The sequence below is a fragment of the Balaenoptera borealis genome (assembly GCF_965194805.1).
Source record: "Balaenoptera borealis genome assembly, chromosome: 3".
NCBI lineage: Eukaryota > Metazoa > Chordata > Mammalia > Artiodactyla > Balaenopteridae > Balaenoptera > Balaenoptera borealis.
The window spans coordinates 42,081,900-42,101,696 of NC_138866.1; the positions used below are offsets into that span (position 1 = coordinate 42,081,900).

The 19,797-nt window shown below is 43.1% G+C and overlaps 1 protein-coding gene across 2 annotated transcripts; it reads right to left on the reverse strand.

The window, feature by feature from the left end:
* Nucleotides 1-6,451: 6,451 nt before the first annotated feature.
* Nucleotides 6,452-16,578, reverse strand: DACT1 (dishevelled binding antagonist of beta catenin 1). 2 transcript variants are annotated; one of them, XM_082385870.1, is made up of 4 exons: nt 15,886-16,578; nt 13,554-13,686; nt 12,312-12,467; nt 6,452-9,506 (listed from the first exon to the last, which is right to left on the reverse strand). In XM_082385870.1, the coding sequence occupies exons 1-4, from the start codon at nt 16,228-16,230 to the stop codon at nt 7,606-7,608; spliced, it is 2,535 nt and encodes an 844-aa protein (XP_082241996.1). In that variant the 5' UTR covers nt 16,231-16,578; the 3' UTR covers nt 6,452-7,605. The 2 variants fall into 2 exon arrangements, with proteins under 2 accessions (XP_082241996.1, XP_082241997.1); XM_082385871.1 differs by having other exon boundaries at nt 6,452-9,395; nt 15,886-16,576.
* Nucleotides 16,579-19,797: the final 3,219 nt, after the last annotated feature.

The window sequence follows — 19,797 nt, forward strand, 5'->3', positions numbered from 1 at the left end:
CTATGCAGGTACAGGACAGACCCAAAGCAGTACAACAAAGGCTTATATGATTGAACTCAGAGTTAAACCACTGCCCACAAAGGTGAGAAGAACCTAGGGTCAGAGCCTAACCAGGTTGATAGTCTGCTAAAGCAAAAACATCAACATTCTCCTGAGGATTATGAAAGGACTCAGAACATATGCAGTATTACATTGATATGTTCAGGATACAATCTGAAATTACTTGACAACCAAAGAAACAGGAAAATGTGACCTGTTCTCAAGGGAAAAACAATCAACAGATGCCAACCTCAAGATGACCTACATGTTGAAACTATCAAAGACTTAAAGCAGCTACTATAACTATGCTCCATAAGGAAAACACATTTGAAGTGAATGAACAGATAGAAATTCTCAGTAGAGAAATAAAAACTACACACACACACACACACACACACACCCCAAAACAAAAACAAGCAAACAAAAAAAATCCAGCTGGAAACTTTAAGACTGAAAAATATAATACCTGAAATTTTTTTAAAAAGTCACTAGATGGGCTCAATAGTAGAACATAGATAGCAAAGGAAAATGAAGATAGAGCAATAGAAATTATCTAAACTGAAGAGAAGAGAGAAAATATTGGAAAAAAGGTTTCCAGATCTTTAGGACAATATCAAAAACTCTAGGATTGGAATTCTACAAAACAATTACTAAAATTAATAAATGAATTTACCAGAGTTTAAGGTTAATATACAATATCAACTGTATTCTTATATACCACTAGCAGACAACTAGAAAATAAGATTTTCAAAACTTCTATTTAGAGTATCACCAAAAATCAAAAAATACATAGAATGAATCTAACAAAAAATGACCAAGACCTTTACACTAAAAACTATAAAACATTGCTGAAGAAAATTAAAGAATACCTAAATAAATGGAAAGATACGGCATACTCATGGATTGAAAGACATTATTTTTAAGATGGCAGTATCTCTATAGTGAACTATACTCCATGTGATACAAATAAAATTTTCAGCAGGGTTTTGTTTTGTTTTGTTTTGTTGTTTTGTAGAAATTGATAAGTTGATTCTAAAATTTACATAATAATGCAAAGGATCAAGAATAATCAAAGGAGTTAAGATGAAGGAGAATGAGAAAGCAAAGTTGGAGGACTTGCCCTACCCGATTTCAATAATTACTGTAAAGCTACAAAAATCAAGGCAGTTGGTATTGGTGAAAAAATAGGCATATAGATAAATGAAAAAGAATAGAATCCAGAGGGGCTTCCCTGGTGGTGCAGTGTTGGGGCTTCCCTGGTGGCACAGTGGTTAAGAATCCGCCTGCCAATGCAGGGCACATGGGTTCAAGCCCTGGTCCGGGAAGATCCCACATGCCGCGGAGCAACTAAGCCCGTGCACCACAACTACTGAGCCTGCGCTCTACAGCCTGCAAGCCACAACTACTGAGCCTGAGTGCCACAACTACTGAAGCCCGTGTGCCACAACTACTGAAGCCCGCGCGCCTAGAGCCCGTGCTCCACAACAAGAGAAGCCACCGCAATGAGAAGCCCGTGCACCACAATGAAGAGTAGCCCCCGCTCGCTGCAACTAGAGAAAGCCTGTGCACAGCAACGAAGACCCAACACAGCCAAAAAATAAATAAATAAATAAATTTATTAAAAAAGAGGAATAGAATCCAGAAATATATATATAGTTTGTATATATAATAAATATATATATTCTATATGTATTTATATATTTATAAATATATATATTTATAAATATATATATATTTTTATATATATATATCTCAATTTTTTTTTGTTTTTTTACAAAGGTGCCAATTCAGAAGTGAAAGTCATTTCAGTGAATAGGGCTAGACCAACTGAATATCTGTTTGGAAAAATTGAACATCTGTCCTTACTTCTCATCATACCCCAAAATTAAGTCAAAATAGGTCATTGACCTACATGTAAACCTAAAACCATAATACTTCTAGAAGAAAGCACAGGAGAAGATCTTTGCAACCTTGGATTAGGCAAAGGTTTCTTAGATGGGACATCAAAATCACAAACTGTAAATGAAAAAATAGAAAACTGGACTTGATCAAAATTAAAAATGCTTGTTCTTCATAAGGCATCATTAAGAAAGACAAAAGGCAAACTACAGACTAGGAGAAAATACTCACAATATATATCAGAGGACTTTTACATGAAATTTAAAAAAAAAACATAAAACTCTTACAACGTAATAATAAGAAGCCCAACAACCCATGGACAAACTATGTGAACAGATACTTCACCAAAGAAGATAGACAGATGGCCAATAAGCACATGAAAAGATGTTCAACGTCATTAGTCATCAAGGAAATTCAAATTAAAACCACAACAGGATACCATTATACGTCCATTAAATTGGCTAAAACTAAAAAGACTGAGCATGCCAAATGATAGTGAGGATATGGAGCAAGCAAAACTCTCACATGTTACTTGTAAAAATGTAAAATAGTACAACCCGTTTGGAATATATCTTTGCAGTTAAACATACGCCTACCATAAGATCAACGCATTCCATTTACCCAAGGGAAACAAACACATCTGTCCACACAAAGACCTGTGCATGAATGTTCTTCACTGTTTTATTTGTAATAGCCCCAAACTGGAAATAACCCGAATGTCCATCAACAAGTAAATGGGATAAACAAATCATTATTTATCTGTACAGAAGAATACAACTCAGCAATAAAAAAGGAATGAACTATTGAGACATGAAGCAACATAGACAAACCTAAAAATCATTATGCAGAATGAAAAATTCAGGCAAAAAAGAGTACACACTGTTTAATTCCATTTATATAGAATTCTATAAAATACATAGTAATCTATAGTGACAGAAAGCAGATCAGTGGTTTTCTGGGGAAAGGGGTGGAGGCAGAGATGGAGTACAAAGATCTCAAGGAAAGTTTTGAGAATGATGGAAATGTTCGTTATTATTGATTGTGGTGATTACACGGGTATATATCAAAACTGATCCAGTTGTGAAGTTCAAGCATGTGCATTTTATCGTACTTCAGTTGTACCTCAATAATATTGTACAAAAATTAGAAGGGGAAAGGAGAATCCAACTTATTGGCAAAGGCAATGGGTAGCTCTATGGTTCCTGTTTCCAGCATTTTGATGGATAGACAACCTAATCATTTCACTGTAAAACAGTTGGAAATGATGGGTAAACTATTAACAAACATCCTCTTTAAGTGTATATTGACTTCACTAGAAATGAACCCAAGTTTGGTCTATCTTTTTGGAGAGTAGAGGGAGAAGTTTCTGGTCCCTAAAGCAAGGCACACAAGGACAAGGACTTGGCTCTCCGAGGGTAGGATTTGGGACTGAGACTTCCCCATATTCCTACAGGCACAGAAGCACTATACCCTCAGTGAAGAGTTGGTCCAAGAAAAAAAAAATCCACTTCTTGGCCCAGGATGAAAATAAGGAATCTCTTCCACCTTGGGAAAGGTCTCCTCTGAGAACATGTAACTTCCATGTGGATTTAGGATTTGAATTTATACTACCTCTGTAGTCAGGTAACCTCAAAGCAGAGAAATGAACTTAAAAGTGGTCCAGCCTGGAAATGTCCCTGAGGCACCTGCCAGAAAAAAAGACAAAGCTCCTCGGTATGGCAAAAGCCTTAATCAAGACTCATAGGATTCCCGCAATAATACCCCACTGAAGTGACCTCACAATACAAAATAACAAAATACATGAGAAAACTAGAAAGGCAATATGTGTGCAAAAGTATAGCACTCAGGTAACACTTTTGCTGCTAAATATTAGTATTTTTCTAAGCAGAGCAAAAAAGTAGCCCCATAAAATCTGGTGCCTTTTTCCTCTGGTGCCTATTTTCCAACGACATACTTGGAATCCCATTACAAAGAGAGAATTATATTCACGAAATGAAGGAAGCAAGTTACAGAATGATACATATAAACTGAGACTTGGTTTTGAAGAAAAAATATAAAGGTTATATATTTGTGCATACAACAGAGTATGGAAATATATACACCAACGTTACTGAAGAGTAGGATTTGAGGAGGATTGAGAGAGAAGAGTGTAAACACCTGTGTATATATCTGGTTTCTTTTTCTTTTCTGACAATGAGTATTTGTAATTTATTTAAATAAAGGAAAATACTTTAAAGAGCCATTTTGTTTGAAACAACAATAGCAGGTATTTTGTCATTGAAAATAATGGACAAAACCCAATTTTCCAAGTGCAGTACAACTGCTAGCTACAGGGAAGTCAAGCAATAGACAGAGGTGGACAAACCCAAAGTTCTTTGAAAAATCCTGTTTTTCATGCTTCTCTTCCTTTGGCATTCTGTCACCTAACATGTAATTATTCAGAAGCTAGTTTTCAGGAAGCATCCCCTCCTGAGAATAATGCTTATTGAGAACAACTTGGACATGATTCAACAACTGATTGCAGGTCCCAGTTGCCTTACACAATAAACTTTATAACTTGCCCCCAAAGAGATTGGATCACACCATTAGAAAACATGGTGAGATCATCCCCTTGTTTGCGCTTGGCTTAGATTTAATCAGGTAACCAAAGAAATTCTAGTCAAAGAAGAATGACTGCATATAAAAACATATGAATACAAAAAGACTAGCAACTCTACATTTGCAAAAATTGTCTAAGATGTTAAAAAAAGATGTCTTGCTAAAAAAAAGTCTTATCTTTATAAAGATAAGATACAGTTTTATAGGAGAAATAATTTGCTATAGTTTCAAAGTTAAAAGCCTTCTTAGAGATAAGAGGGATATAAAATATAGGAAAAGAGATCATTTCCAAGACAGAATAAAAAAATTGATAGTTAAGGGATTTTTGTTGCATTGCACTTTAGCATGTGAAAAAATCATTTTAATGGAGTACATCTCATAATAAATATATGAATTATGAGACTGAGCTGATTCCAGAGTCTCCTTTTAATGAAATGTATCCTCCCACTGGCCAAATCTGGGACATGTGGAGCATCAAAAAGAATAACCGTAAGTGATTGTAAAGAATCAAATGAATAAAAATCCACGAATCCATCATGATATTTTAAAAAGAGACAGGGAAAAAAAACAAGGACAGCTCTTTTTTGTAGAATGTCAGCTAGTAAAAGAAGAAAAGATAAAAAATAAATAAATAAAAATAAAAATAAAATAAAAAGAAGAAGAAAAGATACTTAGAAAACCATTTTGCATCCCCAAGGCAATAACTGATTCAGGCAAGGATCAGCAAAGTAAACTAAAGCCATTAAGTGGAAGGTTATGAAGAACAGGATATCCACACACGCTACCAAAGAGTCACCCACAAACACTAACCATTTGCAAAGAGGAAAAACAAAACCTGTATAGTGGAGAAAATTCTGCTCACCGACTTGACTCTTAAAGGGATCACTCTTAAATTCAGTAATAGTAGGGCAACCTGATATTCTGTTTCTTGATGTGAAGCAATAAAAGTACGCACGATCAGTAGTGAAATCTTCTTGCCAAGAATGTTTAACCTGAATCCAATCAAGCCTTCACAGTTTACAGGAAATAGAGGAACTAGAAGATGTTAGAAGACAACATAAAGAAACAACCAAATTCAGAATGTGGGCCCTTCTACAAGACAACTGCTCTGACTTTAAAAACCCAATGTCATTTGAAAAAAATATGGAGAGGCTATTCCAGACTTAAAAGACCAGGGATCTATAACCAAATGCAACGTATAGCATTGACTGAATCCTGGTTGGGAGGAGCAGGGAAGCTGCTACTAAGAAATTCTTGAAACAAATTGGAAAATTTGAATAGAGATTAAATTTTTGATGATAATAAGAATTATTGTCAATTTTCCTTGGGTGTGATCATGGTGTTGTGATTATACAGGAGAATCTCCTTGTTCTTAGGAAATACATACTTAAATTTTTAGAGATGAAATATCATGATGCCTGAAATTTACTTTAAAATAATGTAGTAGCGTGGTGGGGAGAGGGAGGATTGCCAAAATCTGTCTTTGACCCACAAAACCAGCAATATGGTTTAATCTAATATATATCAATACATAAAGAGTGTTAAAGCAAGCATGGCAAAATGTTAACAATTGTTGAATCTAGGTGATGGCTGTACAGGTGTTTATTGTACTATCCTTTCAACTTTTCCATGTTGAAAATTTTTCATACTTAGACGCTGAGGGAGAGAGGGGAAGTCTTCTCAGAAATATTTTCCTTAGAAGAGACCTATCAAATGTACCTTAAATTTTAAAGAAGCACCTTGCTTTTCCTCATTTGTTTATTCACCATCCATTCCAACACTCCTAAAATCTGCCTTAATTATTATTGCAAATAATATTCTAATGCTAGAACAGGCCTAATATAAATCCCACAATAATCAGTACAAGATTTTTAGGTGTAAACATCTGGTTTTATACCCAAATAACAAACTTAACAGCAGTAAAACAAATCGTTTATTACAGCATATAATGCGTTATATTAAATTTACACAAAGATATATAAAAACACATACTGTTTATATCATACAGTCATTTAACATCAACAGGAATATCAAAACAAATACTACTCATGCACAAAACATGCATATACTGGTATAAAAAAAGGAATTTTACACAATACTGTTTACCAAAAAAAAATTTTTTTTTTTTTTAAAAAGCCCTTCCAAACAGGGTCAGTGGTCCAATCTGGACTGGATTGCACTAATACGTTTGGGCTAATGCTTAGGTGGCACAGTGCTACGCGAGCAGTTCTGAGCTTGGAGTCGTACCCAAGGGTTATTTCACTAGGAGTGAATTTCTCTGTACCCGATGACCAAAATGTTCTCCCAAAGGCAAGTCTCCAAGGGAGGAATGGTTGGATCTGCTGCAAATTAGGGAGGAGGAGAAAGGCATCAACGTTGGGTAAATGGCCCTAGAAGGGGTTACTGTAACCAGGGCCTAGGCACCAAGTGTGGCAAAGGTTTTAGTGAATCCTTTTAAGGTATTACCAGCCTCCCAATCCAGGTCACCTCTCTGGATGTAGGGTCTGGTCTTCAAGTTCTGAGTCCAGTAAACCAAAGAGTTCTGAGGAGAATACAGAATGGGGACACATCCGAGAAAAGAAGAGTATATAGAAAACTACAGAAAACCATGACTGCCCCTTGTATCTACCTCACACAATTGTATGTGATACCCCCAACAGGAAAATCCTCCTGGAGACGCTGCCCTAAAGAACCAAAGAAGCAAATGTATGTCCTAAAATTCCATCCACCTGACCTCCAGATCAAAAGGTCTCATCCCATTAACACTTGAACATCAAAACCTGTGCCTTCACAGATGCTCACAAAATGTCAAATAAAAACCATCTGATACCACAAAAGTCACTATCACCACCATTTGAAACTCAATATTCACTTCTAACCAGCAAAGACATTCTTTACCTTCCACTAAAGGCACTAGCGTCCATACTTGACGAAGATGAGACATAATTCACCTCGGTTTTATCTAAACCAAAGGAAAGCATTCCATAGGATTATTACGCACAAAACAGTAAGACGCCGCCGTTTCTTCGGGAACTAGAAAAACCCCACTTTCTACACCAAGGATGTTACTCAAACGGTCGTCATCAGTTTCAAAGAGCCAGACCGAAAGCGCAGGATCTTCTTCTTGAGGTTGTGTGAAGCCTTAATTTTGACGAAGGTTTTGGTGGGGTTGTGGCGAAGGTCCGGGGCCGGGACCGGCTGCAGAGGGAGAGTCTGGACAAACTGGGACCAAATCAAGCCTCCGCTCTCCTCGGAGTCGCTGGTGCTGGTGCTGTCGCCCACGAACTCGCCCTCGCTCACGCTGGACTCGCTGTCGCCGAAGCAGTTCGTGGTGTAGTTGCTGCGCTCGTCCTCGCTCGTGTCCAGCACGGTGGAGTGGAACAGAGACTCGCACTCGGCCGAGTACTCGGAGTCGCTGGCCGCGTACGCGTAGGGGCTGGCGTAGGGCAGCGGCCCGGCCGCGAACAGCCCCGCGGGCTCCCGGTGGCCCCGCCGCGCGCGCCGCAGCGCCTCCTCGTAGGACACCTCGGCGGCCGACCTCCACCGCCGCGAGTCGGTGCGCTTGTGCTTGGGCTTGGCCACTACCGCCTCCCGGCCGTGGCCGTGGCCGTGGCTGCGGCTCCCCGCCCGGTGGCCCGTCCCCAGCGGCCGGCTGGGCGGTCCCGCGTCGGGCTGGCCGCCCCCGCCCCGCCGCCCCTTGGCCGGGGCTCTCCGGGGTTTCTTATTTGTATCCGCGTCATCGGGGAACCGACACTTCTTGCCGGCCGCCCGGCCTTTCTCCCTCACGGCGGGCAGCGCGCTCTCCGGCCCGTGGACGGCCGTGGCCCGGGGCTTCAGGGCGGAGCCCCTCGGGGCGGCCGCGGGCCGCGTACCCCGGGGCGGCCTGACGCCGGGCGGCTGCGCCAGGACCGGCGGCGCCTTCCCCAGAGGCCCTTCCTCCAGGCTCTGAGAAGAAGAGCCCTCGCTTCTGAAATCCAGGGCAGGCCGCTCTTCCACCAGGAAAGCGGGAGACAGCAGAGCCGAAGCGGCGGGAGGGGGCGCCGCCGTAGGGAGAGCCGGCGGGCTGTTTTTCTGCGGCACCTTTTTCAGTGGCTGGACCACCTTGTTCTCTTGCAGCGAGGCGGGGACCCTCCCGGGGCTCTCTTTAGGGGAGGCAGCTGGGATCTGCCCGCTTTCCTTAGGAGACTCCCCTGCCCCAGCAGGGGGACACCTGGCAAGTTCCTGGGAGGCTGGCTTGGCATTTTTGGGCAGATGCTTACCTGGAAGTTCAGTGGCAGCGCCTGGGGAGATGCCCTCAGGCGCGGGCAACCTCTTGCTTTCCAGTGGTTCTGGCTTTGATTCTTTTGACCACTGTTTCAGTGGGGACAACGTCCCATTGTCCAAAGAGGGGATCCCGCCAGAGGGCAAAGGCACCTGTTTAGAATTCTTAAGGTTCCCACCGTTGCCCTGTGAGACGGCCGAAGTCACTCTGACACAAACGCTCCCATTCCTCAGAAGCCCCTTGGTGGGGTCAGCGTTCACACTGGTTCTCGGCTTGTTGGTCCTTACAGGGTGTGTTTTTTTCTGGACCAGGCTCAGAATGTAACCATCCATTTTCTTACTCGATGAAGGATGGGGAGCAGACCACAGACTGCTTGGAGAGGGTAAGGAAGTGTCCGTCTTGACGGCATCCAGCTCAGATCCGACACAAATGTCGTTGGCATGGCTACCGAGCCTCTCGTCTTCCCTCAGGGGAGTGCCGGTCAGGCAAAGGAGAAACATTGGGCTCTGCACGGCCACAGCATGAAGCGGACTGGGGTAGCGATACACATCATTCCCGTTTTTAGACACCAGATCACACTGGTACTTGGGATTCACATCTGCAATGACACCAAGGGAATTAGACTGTGATGTGGAGGGGGAACGGCCAACTGCCCCTGAGGCCTGGTCTTCACAGTGGCCTTCTTTATATTCCAACCATCCTATGAGATCTGAAAAACATTTAAAGGTACACTCTGAAGAAATGAATTGGTGTCAGCACCATCTCGACTCTGGCCAGTTTCTACGAAGACAAATTCACGGGTAGAGGGAGAATGCCAAAGAATCAACAAATACTCCACAAGCTATTCTACTATTTCACATACAGTTCACACTACTGGGTGACGGAAAAAATAATTAACAAAGGAATTTTTAACAAGCTATAACTCTGAAGGAAAAATATTCAGTCATTAAAAATGCTTTCAAACTATTGAATAATATGGGGAAAACACTTTAAAGTGGAGTGAAAATCATAATACCAGACTATTGATTATAGTTTTATTAAGACTGGATATATTCAAAGAAAAAAGTCTGAAATGAAGCACACCAAGATGCTAATGAAGCACGAGCATCTCAGTGTGGTGGGAAAGCAAGTAATGTTTACTTTCTTCATTTTCTATTTTCTAAATTTTCAGTAAATATGTACTGCATTATACATATATTGCAGTATATTGCAATATTTCCAGTATATTATATTACTGGAAAAATAAATGTTTTTTGAGTCGTTCTTTCTCTAGGCCACTCTCCCTTCTGTGTTCTATTCCTGGTTTCCCTTTAAAATACTTCAGATAAACTATACTCTCTATGGGCTTCCTCCTCATTTATTTTTTTTTTTTTTATACCTAATTCTTAATGACATGTGTTCTTGTATAACTGTCAATTGAAAGGTCAGGGTAACTAATCAAATTTCAATAGAGACTAATTAAATTTAAATAATAATCACCCTATGTTTTCAATAGTGACACTAAAAAATAAAGTACAATATTTTAGGAGGGAATTCTTGATGATGTTTTAAAAGATTGAGTAGTAGTATTAATGAATAAATTTCCCACATCTCAAAAATGTAGATGCCAAAATACAATGACATCAAGCTTTCTTGCTTAATTAAATGATTTTGCTCTCTTGGCATACATTATAAATATCAAATCCCTTGAATGACCTTTAGTTAGAGAAAATCAAAGTTTTTGTCACTATTTAATTTGTTGTCCATTATAATTATATTTATTCACTCAAATATTGAAAACGCACTACATGCTAGGTTCTATGTTAATTGTTAATTTAAGGGAAAGCTCCATGAATTCCAATGATAATTAGCAGTTGGGGGGGGGGGCGGGGAAGGGGGGGAATACAGCTTAGACCCAGAAATTATATGATTCATTTGTAAACAAAAGATTATTGTAAAATAAAAGTGCCATGTCCCCAATCCCACCTCCACTGCCAATAAATAGCTTGTTTTAAGAAGGGGAAACCTCTCTAGCTAATATTCTTGCCCATCCCTCCTCACTACCCCAAGGCCTATCCTTGTCTTACTTTAAGCCACATTTACCTACACGACATCTTTCATCTCTTTTTCCTCCATAAAGTTAAGGAACAAGACAGGCATCCCAGCCGACAAGGGCCAGCCCAACTGTCTCAATTATGTGAAGATGTGGCATTTGGGATAGCAGGAGTCTGTCTTTTAGGAAAACCTATACCAAAGTACCTTTAATAGGTTTATAAAATTTCCCTCTGAAACCAGATCTGCAGAGTGAAAGGGAGCAATTACCAATGAACTTGAGGCCCAGATACTCCAGATAACACAGATTTGTGCTTCGCCAAATGTTTGCTGCTAACAACACACATTGTACAAAGACACCAGCCAATTAGCAGCCTCAGTTGTTTAGTGTTATGTTTGCATTGCCTGGACCTCAGAAATTCAACCTTTTACCCAAGTGGACAACACATACAAACCAAGGGTGCGGTGACTTGTGCCGGAACCCACAGCTCCTCTAACTTCCATATTTTCTCTGATCTTCTGAGGAATCGTACTAAAGCAGAACTAAGGAAGGTGTCCCGAGTTTCAGCAACAACTCTGCCATTCAGCAAATGAGAAGCCTCTGACAAAGGCATATAAAACCAAATTCCTCCTCTGTTCGTTGAGAAGGTTGAACACAACAATTTCTGGATTCCCTTGGTGTGGTGGAAACACATGGACCTGGCAGATAGTCCTGAGCTTGAACCCTGCCTCTGTCACTTACTCTCTATATAACCTTAAGCAACTTACCTAACCTAACCTCACCAGGCCTCATTTTTCTGATACGTAAAATGGAGCTAACAACCCTTGCACCCTGCAGAATTGTCGGGAGGATTCAAAGCAGATAAACGTACGCAGAGCACACAGCAGTGTGTGACACACAGTGGAAATGCAGAAACTCTTCCTGTACCAACAATGGCATGATTCTCTCTAGAGGTCACTGCAAGAATAGCCCAAAATGGGGAACATGGTCTAGGGGATCTCACCCTATCCACCTGCTAAAAGAAGAGAGATGCCATCATGCAAGGCATTCTGGAGAACAGGGAGGGGCCACTGCTACCAGAAGTGCCAAGCAGCTCTTAGCCAGGCTGACAGATATATTTAACTTAATGTAAGCTTTAGCTTTAAATGATTAAAAGAAGAAGAAAACAGATCCAAAGTAATTCTGAAAAGAAAATGCAAACAACTGAACAGCAAAAGCTCAAAAACAGAGCTCAAGACCTATAATATTGGGAAAGGATTTCTAAAATAAGCTGTCTTGCTATCATCAGAATATAAAGCCAGGTGATACCCAAAGAGGACTGGAATAGTGGTGATCTTGATTCTAGATGCAACGATGGCACTAAATGCAGAAAGCTGATGAAATTCTCTGAGCCTTTGTTTTTCATCAGTAGAAGCTAGACAACCTTTAAAGACCTTTGACCCCTTCCAATTAAAAATGTCTATCAATTGTAAAAAGTCTTACCTGCAGATTTGGGGCAACCATCTGAGATAGTCAAGGTTGCTTCCAAGGGGCTGCAAAAACAGGTGCTGGAATGACAACTGGATAAACACTCACTAAAGACGGAGTTCGAGGAATTGGAAAGGGATCCCGAAGCCCCATCACTCAGTTCATAAAACCCTACAAATAAAAAACACCATTTGGGATTAAGATCATATCAAGCAATAACACACATTTGTGCCTAAAAGGAAAAGGGGTAATCATGTAGAAAAGGTAGGAAAGGGAGAGTATGAGAGGGAGGGGAACCAATTTTGGTTCACGAGATTTAGTGTCCTGACTTTATGGTTTCATTTCCAGCAATCTTTGGAAAAAGGCAAAGAGCCCATAACTATGGGTATGTTTCAAAGCTGAGAGTACCCTCACTCTCAAACTGACCTTACTCCTAGACCCCACCTTTAAAGATGTGCAAAGAAAGAGACTTAGATCTGTCAAACTTCAACTTTTTCACGAACATTTCAGAAAGAATAACTTGAAGAGAAAAACAAATCTATTTAAGTAGCCAAATGGTTTAAAAGAAAAAAAGAACAAACTTTTGAAGTGGTCTCAGGAAGCTGAAGTGTGACTAATTTTCTAGCCCAGTTCTGACTTTCTCAAGTTTCAAAGGAGAAGCATTCTTCCAGAAATCTGAATAGAAGCTTTTATTTTTAAACTCAGGAGACTTCAGTCAGATCAATCTCATTATTAAAAATTTTGTTGTCTAACGAACTTATCTACAAAACAGAAACAGCCTCATAGACATAGAGAACAGACTTGTGGTTGCCAAGGGGGAGGGGGTGGGGGGAGGGATGGATTGGGAATTTGGGATTAGCAAATGCTAACTATTATATAGAGAATGGATAAACAATAAGGTCCTACTGTATAGCACAGGGAACTATATTCAATATCCTGTGATAAACCCTAATGGAAAAGAATATGAAAAAGAATGTATATATACATATTACTGAATCACTTTGCTGTACAGTAGAAATTAAGACAACATTGTAAATCAACTATACTTCAACAAAACAAATTTTTTAAAAAATTTGTTTTCTGATTTTGTTTCCCTCTTATGCAACTGAATGGCAGACTTCTCTTGTTTTGTTTTGTTTTATTCTCTCTGCACTGGAAACAAACTCCACTGCCATTTGCAGGTCTGGGAACGCTAAGCACAGGGGGCCAAGGCACAACTCATGACCGCAGAATTCCTGCTTGTGCTCCCACACTCACCTGAGCTGGGGCGGCTGTCTGTCTCCAGGTGCTCTTCAGATGTCTTTTCCACATCCAGTCTCAGGTCACTTATCTGCTTGTCGAGTTCCTGCAACTGGTTCAACAAACCAGCATCTCTTCTCCTCAAACAATTCTGATTAGGAAGAAAGGGAGAAAGGAAAAACAAACACATTTTGGTGACAAAGAACCAGAAAGTCTGCTCTAAGTATTCCAATTACCATCTGAAGAGTTCCCTAAATCTTCCAAAACCAAAATTTTTACTGGAGGACCTGAAATAAAGAAAAACTTCAAGAATATGTCCTACCTTGAATTCCACTTTCTCACATTTTGTGGCGATATAGTTTCTTCATAAAAACAAGACTTGCTTTTAGTTTCAACTAATATATATATATATATATATATATATATAAACTTACTTTTTATAGGTGAGAAAAACCCACTGAGATTTTTCAAAAAACCTCTGTGTACAGCCAATTTTTTACAGAACAGTACTTCACTGTAGACTCTTTAATTTGAAGTCAGAGTATAACAGATTTCCTACAATACACTATAATCTTACTTAGGTGAGATTTTCTGGCCAAATGTCCTGCAGAGTTTTGTTTTCTATTAGTTGCTTTGTGGGGTTTAATCAGTCTTAGGGCCTTTGAAAGTGAGAAACTAATACTAATAGCCAGTGCCAAGTATAATGTGAGCTGGCAGAATCCAAAACCCTCAAGGGAAGGTCCATCAAGATTTGAACTCAGCTCGGGTTTCCAAAGGTGACAGACCGTAGTGCTAACTCACACCGCCACCTAGTGCTTCCTATTGCTGGGGAAGCAAAAAAACAAAACTCGAAAGGCATCTGGTTCAAATCACAAATGCCAAGTCTACAAATGAAAACAGTACCACAAACACTGAGTGGACGGGAATTCTCCTGACATGCTGCCTTGCTCCCCTCCAGGGGTCAACAGGAATGCGCCACTCACAGTTGTGAGATTCATGAAGACAAGACGGTGCTATTGTATAAGACAATGCACACAATGTCAATGACAGGCATAACCAGCAAGAATTGGCTCAGATCAGTGTCTGCTACCAAAAAACACAGCAAAATGCCAAAACAGAGGTATTGCACAAACCACCAGATACATATTGTACATCCTTACAAAACAGATGCATATGGATCTACCCCTCCTGTCTGTTCTTTGACTTAAAAAGCTTGGAGACATAACACGCTTGTTTGTTAGAATGAGTTCAGAAAAAATGAACCAAACAAGTCAAATCACTTTGATGCTCAAAAAAAGAGACAAATTCTCTGAAAAGAGGTAATACAAGAAAACACTTGACAAATAACCACACAGCATCACTCTGTTGGTAATCGTAGGAGGGACATTATCTAGCATGCGTCTAGTTTCAGATAGTATCACATGGTCAGATAAGGATTTTTTTTTTTTCTCCTGTTTTCAAAACTACATTTTTGAGGTCACCGAAACAAAGCTGCCGCCATTACTCTGAGGCTGGGTCAAAAGCTGTTCATCAATACATTAAGCGCCGAAGTTCTTTTTCTTCCCCATTAATGAAGACGGCAGAGAATGTCTGAGACGCTGACACAAATCCAATGATAAATGCTCCCTGAGAGCAGGTTTTTCTCTTCGCCCACCTCCACCTCAAGTCACAGCGAGCAGTACATATAAAATATGAGGGGAGGGGGCACTTTCTCCAGGCAAATTTCCATCATTTGCATCGGTTTTAGCCGCCTTATACAAAAGGGCTTCTATCTTAAATTAAGCAGCAGCCCCGGCAAAAGCTGGCAGGCTGGGGAAAGCCTTGGGAGGGGCAGGTTCCCCGCGGCCGCCTCCGTGTAATCGTAAAATTCGGCATTGGACGGTCAACCGCGCCACAAGCCCCCTCCTCGGCTTTTGTCCCCTCTCGGCGGGAGGACATGAAGCCAAGAAGCTCCCCAAAGAAATGCTATTTTAAATGAGGCTTTGCAAACCTTCGGGGAGAGGGCACGCTTTCGTCTAACTGGAGAGTTTGAAGGTAACAACCAGGAGACTCCAAGAATTCCAAAGGCGGAGCAGGAGGGGAGAGCGGCCACCCAAGCCCGGCCGTCCGCGCGGGGCTGCCAGCCCCTTACCTGACACAAAGCGGGCACACGCCGGGATCGCGTGGGCGTCGGCAGCCCACGCGCCGCGGGCGCCCTCGGGAACCCGGGTCAGGGGGGCACCGGGCGGGGGTCCCGGGAAGCCAAAGGATTTCCCCAGTCAGAGGCACCCCAGCGCCCACCGCAGGCCACCTGCCCGACCCCCGGCCCGTCTGCAGGAACAGCCGTGCCCCACCTCCGGGCACGACCTACCAATTGCTTCCGCAGCAGCAAGATGTTCTCCTCCAAGAACTTCTCCTCCAGGCGGCTGCGCTGCGCCGCCTCCCCCGGCAGCTCCCCGGCGCGGGCTGCAGCTGCCCCCGCGCCCCCAGAGCTGCGCAGGGCGCCCCGAACCAGCAGCTCCTGGCGCTGGCGCAGGTACTCCAGCTCCGCCAGCCCGGCCAGCGTGGCCTCCTGCCGCCCGCGGGTGCGCTGCCGCTCCGTGTCCGCCTCGCCCTTCTCCCGCCAGCGCCCCTCGGGCTCCGCCGTGCGCTGCTCGCCCCGGACCGGCGCCGGCGGCTCCAGCTCCCTCGCCGTCCCGGCCGGACTCGGTTTCATGGCCCCCAACCCTGCAGCGCGCACCCGTCCCCGCAACCGGGCCGCCCGGGCGGAGGAGCGGGCGCTAGGGCTGCGGCCGCGGACTCATGCCTCCCGGCGGCCGAGGCGCGGCGGCAGGGGCGGAGACCCGGAGCGCTCGGAACCCGCGCGCGCGCGCGGCCGCGGGCTGCGGCCGTCCGGGACCGGGCGGCGCCGTCCGCTGTCGCCACGCGTCCCTCGCCGCGGCCCCGCAGCTGATAACGCCCTGCCCGGCGCTACGTCACGCGCGGCGGCCCGGCGAACCCCCGCCCGGCGCCCGCCTCCCCGCGCCGGCCCCTCGGCTGCGAGGCCCGCTCCCCCCCGGCTTCCCCCTCTAGTGTCAGGGGCGCCGCTCGCGCTCGGCGCCGGCCTCCTCCTCGCCGGGCCCTCCCCGCTCCTCCCTCTCTCCTCCCCCGCTCTTCCCGCGGGCCTCCTCGCCCCCTTTTCGGGTTTACAGCACCCAGTTTTTGCCTCGCTCCTTATTGGTTCTTTTCCCTCGCACAAAGCAAGGGGCGAGCACCTCGAGCCCCAGCATCCTGTTACAGTCGGCCTCGCAGGCAGGGTCCGCGAAGGGACGCGGCAGTTGGGCTCCCCAGAGAACTTTCTGAAACTCGACCGAGTTGAAGCACACAACGTTAACCCTTTCCCCACCCGTCCACTGTTCGTACCCACTCAGGCTGATTTAGGTTTCTTTCACCTTACCCAGCAAGGTACTGCGAATGTATTCAAAGACCATTTCTTGGGTTTGGCTTTTTGGACTCCAAGTTGTAAAGGCAGGCCCTACAAGGCACAGTGCAACGTTGTCCTAAAACTGTTTCACTCTTAGTTTTGCTGCTGTTGTTTTGATCTTTTCACGGAAGGCATTTATCAATAAAATTAGGCAGGAGGATGTCGCTCTATAGCAAGAGGTTGCATCAGTTCTTTTGCAAGCGCGGGGTTTAGTGAGTCCGCGCGCCTGCGCGCTTTGGTTTTTGTTTGAGTTTTTTATTGTTGTTATTTAGTCTGCGAGCACAAGAGCTCTGACTCTGAAACCAGACTGCCTGAAATTGAATCCCCTTTCCAGCCAAGACTAGCTGTGCAGGCAAGTAACTTCACCTCTCTGTGCCTCAGTTTCCCCAACGGTAAAATGGAGCTACTAACAGAAGAAGCCTGTTGTAAGAATTATAATAATATACAGTATATAATATATATGGGAGTAGGGGTGTTTACAACGTGGCAGGCACATAGATAGTAAAGGTTATATGAGTTGTATCTTTTTTTTCCTCCAGAGGGACTAATAAACTTTTCCTCTGCAGTAGCATTTGTGGTATGGTCATCTCTGCTTGGGACACTGGTCACAGGGAATTTCAGTGGGATAGGGGTCTGGAAATGCCACTAGCTGGCTTGTCTAGGGAAAAGTACCATATCTCTTTTAAACAGCAGTACATCCAAGAGCCTCAGAAATCGAATCCAGCAAGTCACGATTTGCTGAAGTTCAGGCAAAGTGTTGTGTGAAGGAGTGCATCCTATATCATTATCTCAGACTCTTAACACCTTTACCCAGCTGCTTGGCCCTGCTAAGAATTCTCCATTTCTCCCCTCTGTGTAGTCCAACCTTCTTCCCTCCAAGATCATTTCAGTTCTCTCCTCTGAACTCCTGTTAACTGCATGAATATTTTATTCTTACCAAATGCTATTTGTATGGTTATTTATATCGGTATGTACACTTACATCTATGTACGTAGGTGTTTATGTGTATCCCTTCTCTCCAATTGCATTATTAAAGTTCCCTGAAGGCAGTGATTGTTTTAATATCCTCTTAGTATTACTGTACTCAGGACAATGCCTTTGCAACCATTCAAGAAACTGCAGGTTGGTTGTAAATTGTTTTTTCATTAACATACTTTCCAACTAACTTAATAGTACCCATTTAATCTCTGCAACAAATAGAGTCAAGTTGACATGTACCAAAAAACAAAAACAAGAGTTCTCTTGCCACCCTCCATTGACTTCCCCATTGCTGCCCCTCACAGACTAACTGGAACTACAACTACATCCATGATTCATAATTAACCAGATTGTATATTAGATCTAAAAATGGAATTATGCTTAGGTGCTCATCAACATACAAAATTAATTCCATTCAGTTCACCTATGCTTTATGCCTACTGTGTGCCAAACACCATACTTGATAATACAGGAACTAAATTTTCCTCCCTAATTTTAGTAAGGTACTAAAGAATAATGACTAATCCTGTCTACCAAATGCCACTCACCCATGTCCTCTGTCATTGTCTCATGCTATTCATTTCTAGGCAAGCTTCTTGCTTTCTAGTTCTGAATTAGATTCCTTCTGGCTGGGTGGAATCTCTTATTGTGGCCTGTGTTATGTCACACAGCGACAGCTATATTTATATAGTTGAGGGGGGAAAAAAAGCTGAAACATGTTTTTACACACTACTAATAAATCTTGTTAAAGCAGACAGACAAGTCGCTGTGTCTCCAAACCTCCCCACCTCCCAAGCCCCCTCCCCACCAAATGCCACTTTGAGCTGGCTCATTAGTCCAAAGCCAACCATTTGCCATAACAGCTTGTACATCTCCATGAAAAAGTGTTCCCAGCAAGTTTCAATATTAAAAGTAATGTATTCAAATGGTTCCGCCAATAAAATGGTCGCAAATAGGAAAAAAGGTCATGCTTTCTAAAGTGTCCATTACACATTAATAAATAATGCTGCTCATTCACGCGCCAATTAAAACAAACTCAGGCTGTCAAGTGAAGTTAGAAGCAAGGAGCTCAATGCTGTAATTGTTTTTCCAGGAAAACTCCCAATGTCGTCAGATTAAGTGTGCCTGGTTGGGTTGCCCCTCTTCTCTTCTTAACCCAACAGCCAATTTTTCTCCTCTCCAATTTACTCCTCTGGCTTTCTTTCCTCTTTGATTCTTTGTTTTGGTTGCAGGTATTTGGGACACAGTTGAAGGTAATCACCCACTGTTCACTGCTCCCTCCTGTCAGAGACAGGATCTCACTTCCTCCTATTGTTTTTTTTTTTTTAATTTTTAATTTTTATTTATTTTTAAATTTATTTTTGGCTGCGTTGGGTCTTCATTGCTGCGCACAGGCTTTCTCTAGTTGCGGCGAGCGGGGGCTACTCTTCGTTGCAGCGCGCAGGCTTCTCATTGCGGTGGCTTCTCTTGTTGCGGAGCACAGGCTCTAGGCGCGTGGGCTTCAGTAGTTGTGGCTCGCAGACTCTAGAGCTCAGGCTCAGTAGTTGCGGCGCAGGGGCTTAGTTGCTCCGCGGCATGTGGGATCTTCCTGGACCAGGGATTGAACCCGTGTCCCCTGCATTGGCAGGCGGATCCTTAACCACTGCGCCACCAGGGAAGTGTCCCCCCACCCCCACCCCCACCCCCACCCCCACCCCCACCCCGACCCCGACCCCGACCCCGACCCCGATTTGATTTTTCTTTCTCTTTCTTTTTTTTTTTAATATTTATATTGCACTGCCCTAGAGGGTTTAGTCATCAATTCACTTAATTCTTTTTTTTTTTTTAATTTATTTATTTATT